General features: G+C 38.7%; 1 protein-coding gene across 1 annotated transcript in view; it reads left to right on the forward strand.

Moving 5' to 3' along the window:
* The window catches only part of RPGR (retinitis pigmentosa GTPase regulator), a 62915-nt gene that overhangs the window by 24935 nt on the left and 21676 nt on the right, over positions 1-16304 (forward strand). The window contains exons 10-14 of the mRNA XM_052663358.1: positions 576-761; positions 1721-1892; positions 9306-9403; positions 9794-9856; positions 12105-13049. Of these exons, the coding sequence (XP_052519318.1) occupies positions 576-761; positions 1721-1892; positions 9306-9403; positions 9794-9856; positions 12105-13049 (1464 nt within the window). The remainder of the gene's footprint in view (positions 1-575; positions 762-1720; positions 1893-9305; positions 9404-9793; positions 9857-12104; positions 13050-16304) is intronic.

A 16304-nucleotide genomic window follows, 5' to 3' on the forward strand; every position in this document is an offset into this window, starting at 1 on the left:
AAGAGAAAGGCTTGAAGACATGTTTATCCCAAGAGACTGATATATTCATGGGTCCCTTATTTCTTTTTTTTAAAATTCCAATTAAAATAAATAATTTGTTAATTTATTTATTTTAATTGGAGGATAATTACTTTACAATATTGTGATGGTTTTTGCCATACATTGACATGACCCATGGGTCCCTTATTTTTAAGTAGAACTTCTCTGATTTTTTTTCAAGTTGTTAGTGTTGCTCCAAGATTAAAATAGCCCTTTCTAACTTGTAAAGAGAAATATAATGTGCCAGATAGTTTTTTCTCTATACTATATATTCAGTTGAAAGTAAAATGATGTATAAACCTGGTCTAATTTTCAGTAATAGTTTTTAAAGAATATATATTGTAATTGATGTGTTTTGTGTGTGTGTGTGTGTGTGTGTGTGTGTGTGTATGGAGGGAGAGAGGGAGAAAGAGAGATTCAGTCATTCAGTCTAGGAAGTCTACTGCTAAGTTAATGTTTTGTAGCTAAAAACTGTTAAAAACCCATTTGTGTTTGAAGCCAATGTTAATTAATTTACCCGTGAATTTATGCTGCAGGTTGCTTGTGGTGGATGTCACATGCTAGTTTTTGCCACTCCACGACTTGGTATGGCAGAAGACATTGAGTCAGATGAAATCGATGATTATTGTTTACCTTCAGCTATATATGTGCCCATCAGTGATCCGCCTTTAGAAAACATACTGCAGAGATCTTTATCAGCACGTGTGCGCCGTAGAAAGAAGGTACATTTGTGACCTGTTCTATATAATAACACTGTCTAGTGCTGCAAAGAAAACTGGAAGAAAACAAATTTATTTTCTTTTTTAAACCGAAGAAGGGTCTTCTTAGATAAATTTACTATATAAAATGATTAGAATTAATGGCTTACAAACTTTTAAAGAAAACTCAGAACTAAACTGTTAAACAAACAAATTAGAAAATTGAAATGATCATAGAAAACCTTTGTAGACAGTGGTACTGCTAAATTGTTGTCTCAACCATATGTGAATTGACTTCTATTTTGCTTTTGTCTTTTAAAGCTAATACCTCATGAGCAGTGAAAGGTTATATATTATAAATAATGAAAGGTTGAAAACAAAAAATAAGGACTTTGGGATGAGAGGGAATGTTCTTTCTTAATTAAATTTAGGGATTCTCATTCTGTGCTTTAAAATGATCATTACAATGACACTTACATTTTGAAAAGTAAAATCCAAAAAAATAAATAAACAAATAAAAAGTAAAATCCCAAGTAATTTTTAAAGGAGACATTCCTTTTTTAATAAAAATTACTTTAAATTCCCAGATGTATGCCTTTAGAGGTAAAAAGTTACATTTGGCTTTTTATTATGAAAAAGTATATATGGAAAAATTAAGAAATATCCTGTAAGTATTTTGTAGTTGGTTTGTGTTTTCCTGAGTAACTGTTTTTTTTTCAGGGAAGGCAGAGAAAACACACATACACTTTTCCCCATCTTGTGAAAAACATACCAACAGATTGATGATTTAGAGCAACTTAGACACAGAGGCAACAAAACAGAACATTTTTGAGCCCTTGGGGGTTATTAAAGAGTGAACATTGTAGGACATTGGCCAATTTGAAGTCTCTCTCTTCAATAGTTTTTGCAACCTCAGGGTAGTTTACATCAATATTAAGTATATAACATCATCTAACAGTTTATTTAATCTGTTTGCTTTAAAGGAGAAATCCCCAGACTCTATTCGAATGACAGGAACACTACCTCCAGTTGAAGGGACTTCCCCACAGCCCATTTGTTTTTCGCCTCACTTAATTCCTTTCTCCATGTCTGCAAGTAACCTGCTAGAGAAAACGATATGTGAAAATGAGAACTCTATGCCCCCAATGGAACCAGGTAACATTTGATACTCTGCTTGCTCTCAGAAGAAATGTACCATTTATTCCTACTGTTTTCATGTTCATCTTCAGATGTTTTTTCTCCACTTAAGTTATTTTCTTCCTAGTTAGAGACTGACATCTCATTTGAATTCAAATCCAGGAATACTCTGACTAATAGAAAGCATCTCTGATGACCTTAAAAATCCCACGTGATGACAGCAGCATATCTTTATAGAGCAGTGTATAACATACATATCACCTTCTCTTACATTATCACCTTTAAACGCAGAAGCAACCCAAAATAGGTGGGAGTTAGATTCTTCATTTTTACATAAGAGAAAAACAAGGCTTGAAGAGATTGAGTGACTTGCCCAAGGTCACTCAGTTTTATAAAGGAAATGAACAGGATTTGCATACAGGTCTTCTGGCCCTATGTGAAGTTATGTATTAAAGCTATAGAGCATCATGGTTAGGAGTATGGGATGTAGAGTCCAATTGATCTGGGAGCAGATGCCAGCTCCAACATTTATTAACTATATGTATCTTAGGAATGTGTTTATGTTGCCACATGCCATATGCTCAGATGATAGGGACAGGGCAGGAAGCCAGGACTAGGAAACCAGAGTAAGCAGTAGGTTTGGAATTAAGAAGATAATCTGGGCATCTGGAATTAAAAACAGTGGGACAGATCATTTTAATATCTTTGGGCTCAGGAACCTACAGAAAAGGTTGAGGTAACAAAGGATCAGGAACTCAGGCAAGAACTGGTGACCATGGGAATGGAATATTCCCTACATCTAGGACCCTCATAAGGAGCAGGGTTTCTTACATCTCACCACAACTTTTGTGTTTCCTTTGGAGATAAGAATTACTGGTACTCTTCAGCCCTGTACATGGGAAAAGTAGATTCTGACAACAGTGTGTGCAAGGAAAAGAGAAGTTTATGGTTTGGGGCAAGTTGTTTGCCACTTCCAGAGATTAGATTGTGAAGATAGAATTTTTTAGAGTAAAAGGAAAAGCCATCTCTTATCTTCTTGTGACTGTTTACTAAAACAAACTTCAGTTCAGTTCAGTTCAGTTCAGTCGCTCAGTCGTGTCCAACTCTTTGCGACCCCATGAATCGCAGCACGCCAGGCCTCCCTGTCCATCACCATCTCCCGGAGTTCACTCAGACTCACGTCCATCGAGTCCGTGATGCCATCCAGCCGTCTCATCCTGGGTCGTCCCCTTCTCCTCCTGCCCCCAATCCCTCCCAGCATCAGAGTCTTTTCCAATGAGTCAGCTCTTCGCATGAGGTGGCCAAAGTACTGGAGCTTCAGCTTTAGCATCATTCCTTCCAAAGAACACCCAGGACTGATCTCCTTCAGAATGGACTGGTTGGATCTCCTTGCAGTCCAAGGGACTCTCAAGAGTCTTCTCCAACACCACAGTTCAAACGCATCAATTCCTAGGCGCTCAGCCTTCTTCACAGTCCAACTCTCACATCCATACATGACTATTGGAAAAACCATAGCCTTGACTAGACGGACCTTAGTTGGTAAAGTAATGTCTCTGCTTTTGAATATACTGTCTAGGTTGGTCATAACTTTTCTTCCAAGGAGTAAGCATCTTTTAATTTCATGGCTGCAGTCACCATCTGCAGTGATTTTGGAGACCCAAAAAACAAAGTCTGACACTGTTTCCACTGTTTCCCCATCTATTTCCCATGGAGTGATGGGACCAGATGCCATGATCTTCGTTTTCTGAATGTTCAGCTTTAAGCCAACTTTTTCACTCTCCTCTTTCACTTTCATCAAGAGCCTTTTTAGTTCCTCTTCACTTTCTGCCATAAGGGTGGTGTCATCTGCATATCTGAGGTTATTGATATTTCTCCCAGCAATCTTGATTCCAGCTTGTGTTTCTTCCAGTCCAGTGTTTCTCATGATGTACTCTGCATAGAAGTTAAATAAGCAGGGTGACAATATACAACCTTGACGTACTCCTTTTCCTATTTGGAACCAGTCTGTTGTTCCATGTCCAGTTCTAACTGTTGCTTCCTGACCTGCATACAGATTCCTCAAGAGGCAGGTTAGGTGGTCTGGTATTCCCATCTCTGTCAGAATTTTCCACAGTTTATTGTGATCCACACAGACAAAGGCTTTGGCATAGTCAAAAAAGCAGAAATAGAAGTTTTTCTGGAACTCTCTTGCTTTTTCCATGATCCAGCGGATGTTGGCAATTTGACCTCTGGTTCCTCTGCCTTTTCTAAAACAAGCTTGAACATCAGGGAGTTCACGGTTCACGTATTGCTGAAGCCTGGCTTGCAGAATTTTGAGCATTACTTTACTCGCATGTGAGATGAGGGCAATTGTGTGGTAGTTTGAGCATTCTTTGGCGTTGCCTTTCTTTGGAATTGGAATGAAAACTGACCTTTTCCAGTCCTTTGGCCACTGCTGAGTTTTCCAAACTTGCTGGCATGTTGAGTGCAGCACTTTCACAGCATCATCTTTCAGGATTTGAAATAGCTCAACTGGAATTCCATCACCTCCACTAGCTTTGTTCGTAGTGATGCTTTGTAAGGCCCACTTGACTTCACATTCCAAGATGTTTGGCTCTAGATTAGTGATCACATCATCATGATTATCCGGGTCGTGAAGATCTTTTTTGTACAGTTCTTCCGTGTATTCTTGCCACCTCTTCTTAATATCTTCTGCTTCTGTTAGGTCCAGACCATATCTGTCCTTTATCGAGCCCATCTTTGCATGAAATGTTCCCTTGGTATCTCTAATTTTCTTGAAGAGATCTCTAGTCTTTCCCATTCTGTTCTTTTCCTCTATTTCTTTGCATTGATCGCTGAAGAAGGCTTTCTTCTCTCTCCTTGCTATTCTTTGGAACTCTGCATTCAGGTGCTTATATCTTTCCTTTTCTCCTTTGCTTTCGCCTCTCTTCTTTTCACAGCCATTTGTAAGGCCTCCCCAGACAGCCATTTTGCTTTTTTGCATTTCTTTTCCATGGGGATGGTCTTGATCCCTGTCTCCTGTACAATGTCACGAACCTCATTCCATAGTTCATCAGGTACTCTGTCTATCAGATCTAGACCGTTAAATCTATTTCTCACTTCCACTGTATAATCATAAGGGATTTGATGTAGGTCATACCTGAATGGCCTAGCGGTTTTCCCTGCTTTCTTCAGTTTAAGTCTGAATTTGGCAATAAGGAGTTCATGATCTGAGCCGCAGTCAACTCCCGGTCTTGTTTTTGTTGACTGTATAGAGCTTCTCCATCTTTGGCTGCCAAGAATATAATCAATCTGATTTCGGAGTTGACCATCTCGTGATGTCCATGTGTAGAGTCTTCTCTTGTGTTGTTGGAAGAGGGTGTTTGCTATGACCAGTGCATTTTCTTGGCAAAACTCTATTAGTCTTTGCCCTGCTTCATTCTGCATTCCAAGGCCAAATTTGCCTGTTACTCCAGGTGTTTCTTGACTTCCTACTTTTGCATTCCAGTCCCCTATAATGAAGAGGACATCTTTTTTGGTTGTTAGTTCTAAAAGATCTTGTAGGTCTTCATAGAACCGTTCAACTTCAGTTTCTTCAGCATTACTGGTTGGGGCATAGACTTGGATTACTGTGATATTGAATGGTTTGCCTTGGCGACGAACAGAGATCATTCTGTCGTTTTTGAGATTGCATCCAAGTACTGCATTTCGGACTCTTTTGTTGACCATGATGGCTACTCCATTTCTTCTGAGGGATTCCTGCCCACAGTAGTAGATGTAATGGTCAAACAAACAAACTTAATAAGTATTTTGAAAGTTGTATCCCTGGAGGAGGAAGTGGCAACCCAGTCCAGTATTCTTGCTGACAAAATTCCATGGACAGAGGAGCCTGACAGTCTACAGTCCTTGGGGTCACACTGAGTCAGACACGACTGACTGAGCACACATCCAACATATACTGTGACTTCTAAATTATTTGCGGACTTCGGTGTTTCTTATGGAGATAAGGAGGTTAGGGAAGACATAGATGAGAAGGTGACATTCATGCTAAAACAAAGGATAAGAAAATAACCACACAAAGAGAGAGGATGTGTCTATTCCAGGCAAAGAAAATAATGTAGTTAAAGGCAGTCTATAGGAAAAGGAAAGAAGATCATTGGGGTTGAAGAGAAAGTGAGTGAAGGAAAATCAAGAGTGAAGTAAAAGACAGGACACAATGATGTTGGAAAAAAAGACAGCAAAAATATATTCATGGTTTTATAGGCCATGAGAGGCCTAAGTGATGTGAGTGTTTTTCTTAAGTGTAGTAGAAAGTCATTAAAGGATTTTTAACAGTGGAGTAATGTGCTCCAATCCCATTTATCTTTTAAGATGATCATTTTTGCCTACATGTGGATGCAGGGATATGAGACTAGAGGTGGGAAGAAAACTTCAGAGCCTTTTGCAAGAGATGATGGTGTACAGACCTAAGGTGTTCACAGTGGATATAAAAAGGAGCCCATGGGAAATACATTTTAGACATAGAACCAGGTGAACTTGTTAAACTTGTTAATAAATTGCACATAGATGTGTAGGCAGGAGGATGGTTGACTGCTTTGAAGGAAAAAAGTTAAAAACTGACTTTGAGATCCCTGTGAGGCATCCAAGCAGACCTATCAAGCAGGCTGTTGAAAATGAAAGTGTAACATTCAGAATAGAGATCTGGACAAAGAGATAGAAATTTGGAAACCATCAACATGGAGATGGTATTTATAATTCATGGAAGTTGGTGACATCGCTTTAGAGAGTAGAGCAGGAAGAAAAGAGGGCTCAGTATTTTGCCTCGAGACTGTCTGATGTTTAGAGGGTAGGAGAGGGAGGACCACCAAAGCCACTTTTCTCAACCTTATCAGCCAGTAGGGCAGGAGGAGGAAAATGAGGAGAGAGTAGGGTCACAAATTCAAAGTACTACTCAAAGCTCAAGAAAAAGGAGTGCAAAGAAGCATCCCATGGATCTGGCATCATGGACATTTTTGGTGATCCTGACAAGAGTAGTTCCAGGGAAGGATCAGGACAGAAGGCAGAGTGTTAAAAGTTGAGGCATGAAGGGGAAAGGAGGAAGCGAAGGGGCGATAAAGTGTGTAGATAGTTCTTTTGCCTATTTTGGTCATGACGAGGAGCAGAGAAATGGGGCGGCTAGGCTAGAGGGAGCTAGAGGGAGACGTGGAGGGAGTGGGAAATGTGAGAGCATATGTGTATGCTAATGGACATGAACCAGTAGTCCAGAGAGACTGGCAGCACATGAGAGAGAGAGTAACCAAAGGTGCAAAGCGCTTGAGAAGACAGGAGGGGCTGGCATACAGAACAGTCTTTGTTAAGAGGAAAGGCACATCCTACATTTTAACAGGAAAGTATAGGTAAATGTGTACGTTTGTTGGTGAGAAGATAAAACAGATCAGGTCTGATGACTTCTGTTTTCTCAGTTAAGCATAAGGCTGAGACCATGACCTTAAACAATATACTATTTTCTAAACTTCCTCTCTGCCATCTCCAGTCTGTCCTGGTTCATACTTTTCTTTGTTAATCTCCTTCAGGTGCTATTTAGTTCCCATCTGCTCCAGTGTCTTCAGAGGATCCCTAGTCTTTTTTTTTTAATAAATGTAAATATCCCATGTAACTCCCACCTGCTTTTCCAGCTTCATCTCTCAGTAGCCTTTTTCTTAAAACCATTCATTTATGTATTGTCTGTGGCTGCTTTCACACTTCAGTGGCAGAGTTTGATTATTAGGACAGAGACCATATGGCCACAAAGCCTAAAATGTTTGCTGTGTGGCCTTTTACAGAAAAAGTTTATTGAGCCCTGATGTTGATCAAACTGAAGCTCTTCATAGTCAGACCGAGTGGAAAACCTATAAAGTCCAGGCAGACTTGAGATTGACACTTGACACCAAAAGAGTCACTGAACCTTAATGTATTCATTTGTGAAATGGGGATATAACACTTACCTCTCTTATTATCATGGAGTTAACCTGACATGTATAAAAGCCTTTGTTCCAAGCACATGGTAAACTTTCAGGGCAGCTGTTCCATAGCTTCTGGTAGCACTACACTTATTTTCTTCCCCATTTACCTCCATCCCTACCTCTCAGAATTCTACTCATTCATCATTCCCTGTAACTCCTTAGTGAAAAATTTCCTGATCTTCCACATTTGGATGGGATTTCTCATTCTCCTATATCACATATTTTGTATTCCCTTCTAGACTATAAGTTCATTAAGATTCAGCAGTTACTTAAGTTGATATCCCCTACCTAATACCTCACATGGAATGAAGACAAACTGATAATTCATTCATTGGAATTGAATGAATTTATAAGGGAGAGAGCACTGTGGACTGGCATTTTCAGTGAAGACTTCATTAAGGAGCTCCTTTCAAATATGTATATATGTGCTAAATGGGGATATAGTAATTGAGAAAAATATAAGGTCAAATGAAGCTTGTAACGTTTCGTTATCTGCTTTATGATGTAATAATCTTATGGTTTTCTGTGAAAGTCTCTAGGTCTTTGTACTATTTTTCTGTTGCTACATAAGCAATGACCCTAAAACTTAAGGCTAAAACAACAAACATTTACTATCTCACACAGTTTTTAAGGGTCAAGAATCCAGGACCAGTCTAGCTGAGTGATTCTGGTTCAGGATGTTTCATGCTCCTCTTGCAAACTCACTCACGTGGCCATTGGCAGGAGGCTGGACTTCTTCATCACATGGGCTTCTCCTTGGGTGTACTCATAGCATGGCTTCCCCCAGAGCATGTGATCAGAGAGAGAGAGAGAGGACTGAGACATAAGCCACAGTAACATCAAATTGATCTGCTTATTTTATTGGCCATACAGACCAACCTGGTAAAATGTGGAAGGGAACTACACAAGTGTATGCATAGCAGGAGGGTATAAGTTGATGGGGATCTTTTGGGCACTGGCTATCATAGTGCTTGATACCTGGTAGTATTTATCCCAAAGGAATAATGTTTCTCTGTTCATATGAATGAAGCAGTTGTTATCTTATCAGTGTCAGGGTCTTTAAATTTTCAGGAAGATTTTAAAACCTGCTATCACTGTGAATGAATTCTGTTCAGTTCCCTTAATATGAGGTTAAAGGACCTTTGAAAGTGAAAGAAAGTGAAGGTCACTCAGTTGTGTCTGACTCTTTGTGACCCCATGGACTATATAGTCCATGGAATTCTCCAGGCCAGAATACCAGAGTGGGTAGCCTACCCCTTCTCTAGCAGATCTTCCACACCCAGGAATCAAACTAGGGTCTCTTGTATTGCAAGCGGCTTCTTTACCAACTGACCTATTAGTAAAATTATAACTGTACTTTTATATTGCAGAATAATTTCTGTTTATTGTCTAGTTGTCTTTCACTTTTCTGTTGAAATCTGGTTCTATCTTTTCTCTGTTAATCATTCAGATTATTTTCAACATAAAATGACCAAAGAGAAAGATACAGACAGTCTTTCAGCAGAGGATTCAGAAAGCCTTGGAGAAACTGCTGATGTCTTAAATATGGTACTGGTTTTCCTATTTGTGCAATATAGATACAAATTTGAGTTTTAGTTCCTCATGTATTTGTATTTGTATGTCTGTGTATATGTGTACTTCCTAAGCCATTATATACATAGAAAAAAGCTTTTTGTTTTTGTCTTTTCATTTATTATTTTAAACTCAGATTTAGTGAAGTATAGATTAAGTACTGTAAAATTAATTTCAGCCCTCACATTATTATTATGCAATTGAAAGTTGATTATATGATTGTCTGAACTCTTTTGTATTAATTTTATTTATATGTATTTTAAATCAACATATAATGATATATAAATATATAATCATATGTGTAGGTATATAATCAGTTATACAGTCTTTATTTTTTTAGAACATATTTTTTTAAATTTATTTCAGACACACATGTTGCACCTGAATTCCAATGAAAAACTAAAATTATCGCCAATTCAAAAGCAAAAGGTATGATACAGAGAGTTATTTTCACTATGGTGGGAAGAACAGTTTAAATTGTTTATATTTTTCTTGAAAGGTTTCAGGAAAGAACTCAAAAAAGGTAAGTATTCACTTACTTTAGGATTTAAAAGATGGGGATACAATATGTATAGTCTCCATTTGGGCTTATTCTGTCGGTATGTATTTTCTGTGATACAACAAGACTGGCAGAATTTCACGCTGAAATTTGTTCTTTGGAGTCATTAATAAGTGACAATATCCATACTTTGTTACTGTCAAGGCAAAAGATATTTATTACCATTCTTAAGTGTTGGAAGAGGCTACAGTTTTTTATGAGTGCCTCTCACACTTTGTTTGAGTATGACATTGGGTGAGTTACCTTGCTGACCTTACAGGATGATATTAACCTCTTTTCCAGTTCTAAAGTTTTGTAGTGTTTAGTTAAAATATTTGATAATTGCTTTTACAGTGTTTGGAATAGGCTTTAATTTATCAAGGAATTGGTAGCATAAAAACAAGATTAAACATTTGGAAATTAGTCAGAAACCATGCATGAGTGATAGAGACTTTTAATGAATAGCAAATGAATAGAAGAGGAGGGAATATTCTGGTTTTTCACAACCCTGGAGAGATAAAAGCCTGTCCTGAAATTATTTACATTTTCTGGCTTGAAGGACCAGTGAGGTGAAATGATGAAGGGTTCAGGATCAGAAATAGAAATTGGAGAAATGCAAATTGAAGTACAAAGGCTACAGAAAACATTTCATTTATATTTCTAGTACCTTTGCCACATTGTTAAACTAAAAAGTCAGTGAAATGCAAGAGAATCTGGGTAAATTGTACAAATTTAGTGCCAATCCTTATTGAGTAACAGCATTCTTTTTGAAAATGGAAGAGCTTCTTTCCTAACACAGTTGTCAAAGCTCAGTGACTAACTGATTTGTTGACTTGACTGTACTTCCAAGCAGACATCTTTTGTGTGTCTTTCCTTCCTCTTAGACTCTGGGCTCTGCCTCTTCTGTGCTGCTTTTTTGTGCTAAAGAAATAAAGGCACATGCATTTAGAAATCATTTCTGGCAGCTGGGCCTCTGTCTGTCTTAGGGCTGTTGAAAGAATTGTGACTTTTTAAAGAAGAGACCGAGAACAAACAGAAAAGGAAAGCATTTTCTTTTAAACTAATATATATTTTATATTTCATATAGTCCTTTTACTTAGAGGCCCTACCAAGCGTACTTTAGTGAATAAAAAAGGTTTATTATAGTATTTCTGTATATTTTTAACTTGTGCTGTTTTAATAATTTGTTTAGCAAAAAATGACCTCTTCCTGGGTCTAGCACTCTTTATAATTTATAAAACTTGATTTAGTGAGCTTTTACTATCTAGAAACTCAAATTCATCAGCCATTTCAGTCCATTAGCTTATAGAATTTAGATCAACAATTTGATTTGCCTTATTTTGTCCAGCAATAAATTAATTTCCTATTCTTAATGTATCATTAAAACCTCAATGGTTCATTACATAAGTTTTTATAGAAGTTTATAAAATTTTAATAAAATTTATATTTTACTTTAAGTATTTTTCTCATAGTTTTTTATGTATGCAAATTATTATAATTAAAGAATATAGTAAATAAAAGGAAGAGGGTCAAAAATTTGAAAACTCAAAAGATTTTGTTTAGAAAAGAAAAATATATTCATTATTATGTAGTGTATTGATAAAAGCATTTCATTGTAATTTTCAGATTTTTTCTTCTAGAAATAAGATTTTTCTTATTTCAAGTTTTTTAAAAATTCATATTTTCATTTAGTTTCTTTCATTTTCAGAATTTTGTGGACTCAAAAGACCAATCAAAATTTGACAAAACAATAGGGAAAGTAGAAAAGTGCATTTTTTAACAGTATTTTTCAAAATTAGTCTGGAAACATATTTAAGAATTGATTCAGATTAAGAAAAGGGGCAGAGAATAAATATTGGTACTGTAAGTAATGGCAAAGTTAAGGCAGGTGGTAAATTTGAAAGTTAAACACAGATTCATGTTACTGAATCAAAATTAGATGCTCCACAGACAGACAATGGCATAAATTATCCCCCTCCCCCGCCCAAAAAAAAAAATCTGAGGAAAATTTCTGGTAAAATTGGGCATTTTAATTCTCCAAGTGAAATTTATGATAATGGAAAATCTTGGTATTTTGTAATAAATAAGTTACTTTTATCAACTAATAGTAGTATGACGATTACTTCAAAAAATTTACAGAAACAAGAAATAATTGAGAAACCGAAGCAGCATACAACTTATACTGAAAGTGATGATAGTAATGAATATGAAAATGAAGAGATGTCCCCAAAAGTAACAGAAGGGAGAGTATATAAACAACTTTTGGCACAAGGAATGTACGCGATGCCAGCAACTATGTCTATGGAAGCATTTTCAGATGAGGACGTAGGTAATGACTCAGACCAGCAAAGTCCTCAGACCAGCACCAGTGCAGAGGGTTTGCAAAAAGGGACCTTTAGACATGAAAATAAGCGTGGTGTCTATCCACTTAATAGTGAGGAAATAGAAAAGGAAAGTGATGACGGGCAAAGTCAGAAGGATTCAAAAGCAAAAGAAATAGTCTCTGAGTTGGAAACTGATCTGGTGAATATGACAGATCTGAAGGATATAAGAAAGACTGAAGAGAATAGAAAAAATATTGATATGTTTTTTGATGACTTACCAAATAGAGACATGAATATTGAGGATGAAGAAGATAAAGATTTTGTTAAGGAAAGTAAAGGGAACAAGCAAGATACGATCTTTGACAGTGAACAAGCATCTATAGAGGAGGAAGACAGTTATTTGGAAGGTGAAAGTGAAAGTCAGCAAAATATAGCTGATGGTTTCCAGCAGCCTGAGTCAATAGAATTTAGCAATGATGAGAAAGAGGATGATGAAGTGGAAACTAATCAAAATTTGTGGTATAGCAGAAAATTTATTGAACAAAGACATGAAGAGGCTAAACACAGACTATCCAGAATCATGGCAAAATATGAGTTTAAGTGTCATCGCTTATCAAGGATCCCAGAGGAACAGGAAGAAGATGATTCAGAAGGAAGTGGAATAGAGGAGCAAGAGATAGAGGCAAATGAGGAGGAGTGTGGAGAAAAAGAGAAAGAGGAAGCAGAGTTCCTGTTAAATGACCTTACAGACAGAGCTAAGGTGAGTGAAGGCAAGGGAAAGCTAAGGGGAGAGGCAGAACATGTGCCTGAAGGTGGAGGTAAGGGAATCAGGAAGGAAGGTAATTCAGGAGTGGAACAGAGAAGTAGAACAGGAAGTGAGGAAGGAGAAGAGGGGGAAGACGTGGGAGAGGGAGTAATAGAGACCCTGGGTAAGGGAGAGAAAGACCTGGAGGAGGAGGAACAACAAAAGGAGAGGGAACAGGGCCACCAGGAGGAAAGAAGCACAGGGAGGAAAGAAGCAGGAGAGAGGGAGCAAGGAGGCGGGGAGGGAGAGGAGGCAGGTGAGGAAGAAGGGGAAGAAGAGAAAGACAAGGAGAAAGAAGAAGGGAAAGAGAAAGAGGAGGAAGAGCAGGAGGGGGAGGGGGAGGAGTTAGAAGAGGGGAGATGGCAGGAAGGAGAGGAAGGAGAGGGGAAAGGAGATGAGGGGCAGGAAGGAGGGGGAGAGGAGGAAGGAGATAGGGAGGGGCAGGAGGGAGAGGAAGAAGGGGAGGGAGAGGAGGAAGGGGAGGGAGAGGAGGAAGGGGAGGGAGAGGAGGCAGGGGATGGAAAGGGGCAGGAAGAAGAGGAGGAAGGGGAGGGAGAGGAGGAAGAGGATGGGGAGGGGCAGGAAGGAGAGGAAGAAGAGGAGGAGGAAGGAGATGGGGAGGGAGAGGAGGAAGGGGATGGGGAGGAACAGAAAGCAGAAGGGGGAGAGGAGGAAGGAGATGGGGAGGTAGAGGAGGTAGGGGATGAGGAGAAGGAAGGAGAGTGGGGAGAGGAGGAAGGAAATGGGGAGGGAGAGGAGGAAGGGGATGGGGAGGGAGAAGGGGGAATGGGGGAAGGGGATGGGGAGGAACAGAAAGGAGAGGAGGAAGAGGAATGGGATGGGGAGGGAGAGGAGGAAGGGGATGGGGAGGGAGAGGAGGAAGGGGATGGGGAGGGAGAGGAGGAAGGGGATGGGGAGGGAGAGGAGGAAGGGGATGCGGAGGGAGAGGAGGAAGGGGATGGGGAGGGAGAGGAGGAAGGGGATGGGGAGGGAGAGGAGGAAGGGGATGCGGAGGGAGAGGAGGAAGGGGATGCGGAGGGAGAGGAGGAAGGGGATGGGGAGCAGGAAGGAGAGGAAGAAGAGGAAGGGGGAGGGGATGAGGGAGAGGAAGAAGAAGGAGAGGGGGAAGAAGAGTTAGAAGAGGGAGAAGGAGAGGAGGAGGGAGAGGTGGAAGGAGAAGAGGGGGAAGGAGAGGAAGAGGAGGGAGAAGAGAAGGAAGGAGAAGGTGAGAAAGAGGGGGAGGGGCCAGGAGGAGAGGGAGAGGGAGAAGAGGAGGGGGAAGAAAGAGTGGAGGAAGGAGAGGAGGAGAGAGAGAGGGAAGGTACGGAAAGGGAAGAGAAGGAGGGGGCAGTGGGGAAGAGGAAAGAGAATGGGAGAGAAGAGGAGAAGGAAGAAGATGAGAAAAATGAGGAAGAGAAGGGAAAGTGCCAGGAGACAGGTAATGAAGAAAATGGAAGGCAGGGAAGAAAGGATGGGGGAAGGGAATCCAAAGTGAGCAAAATCAGAGGATCTGGGAAATATGACAAAGATAGAACACATCCAAAAAAGTGTACTACTAACAGGGAGGGAAAGGGGAAAGGGCATGGAGTACAGAGGTTCAAAATACCAGTGCAGTCAAAACAACTTTTAGAAAATGGGCCACCAGGTTCCAAAAAATTTTGGAATAATGTATTACCACATTATTTGGAATTGAAGTAACAGATTTTAAATTTGACCTGATTATGTCCAGCCAAACAATTTTAACATCTTATGCATAATAGGCACTCATTCTATTACATTGATTTTGTGTCATGGTCACTTTACATGTGGTACAGTATAAACTCGTAAAGATAACTTGAGGCACTGGTAAATTTTGGCTTCTCTTAAACTAATATTTCGGTGTCCCCCCCCAAATTATAAATACATAGCTAAAAATACCAAAGGTCATAGCATATAGTTAATATTCTAATTCCTCACTAAGACAGTGTTAGGAAGGAGTATATTATAAAAGTATTTTGTTTGTGTATATAAGTAAGTCCCTTTAAAAATGGCACAGATTAAGGGTTATAAAAACGTCTAATCTCTTATAACTCTATGTTAGCATAGTTTTTTTCAGTCTATGACTACAGTTTGCCTACCATATAGAATAATTTTATAAGAATGGGTGTTATTTTAAAGCTAAATGAGGAATTCACATTTTTTTTAAGTAGTGCTTTTTACCTTTAATGTGTCCCTTTTGCAACAATCTACAAAGTGACAGCTGGGTTCAGAGTTTAGACTCTAATGTCTCTTTTAGTTACTGTTTGGTAAATGACAGAATATATAATGATATGAAAATGAACATATATTCTAGAAGTATGAAAATCTTTTAAGTGGTTACTGGCCAGGCAAAGCTACTCACTGGACTTCTGTTTCCCTTTCTGTAAAATAGAATGGATTAGATGGTATGATAATTAAAGCCCTTTGTAACTCTTAGATTCTTTCATTCTAACATGTTTGTTATTTGCTTAAGAAAATTTTTAAGGAAGAAAAAAATCATGTTTTACCATTAATCCAGTTTTCTATAAAATGTTATTTACTCTTAAACTGTGATAGCTTTAATATCTTTTGTCTTCTGTAATTCTGTATTTCCATCTCCTATAATTTCTGAGCTTTCACTGTACTGTCAGACCTTCGTTCCCAGTACTGCCATTCCCAATGTCTATTACTTACCTTCAATGTATTCTTCATTCACTATTCTGTAAATCTCTGTTTGCTGTTTGTCAGAATGTTTCAAGTAAAATAAAAACTAAATGTATACAGTCAGTAGTTGTTTGTGAAAAGAGAAACTTTTAGATATTGAATTTTAGAGAGGCTAGATTTCCACTAGAGTAATTCCATTGTGTATAATGCAGCCAGTTTGTTTGTTTCTTCATGGCTTTCCTTTCCAAGCCCCTTCAATATCTTAGACATGATGGATTTCTTATACTTTCCTTTTATCAAGGAGGATTGTGATGGTAGACATCCTGTGAATTTTGTGTAGGTTGAATTCTTTACACATTTGATTTTCCACGAGGAGAAAGACTCAGATAGAAAGTGGAAAAATTCCTAAAGGTAGTTGTAAATCTTTTAGCTGCGAGACTCTCCGGTAGCTTCCACTAACTAACCAAATATGTGGGTTTGGCGTTGCAGTGATCTACCACATTTATTAGTGTTAGAGTTGAATTAGTACCTAGATTAAAATGTATGTGT

The sequence above is a fragment of the Budorcas taxicolor genome, chromosome X (genome assembly GCF_023091745.1).
Source record: "Budorcas taxicolor isolate Tak-1 chromosome X, Takin1.1, whole genome shotgun sequence".
In the NCBI taxonomy this organism is placed as follows: Eukaryota; Metazoa; Chordata; class Mammalia; order Artiodactyla; family Bovidae; genus Budorcas; species Budorcas taxicolor.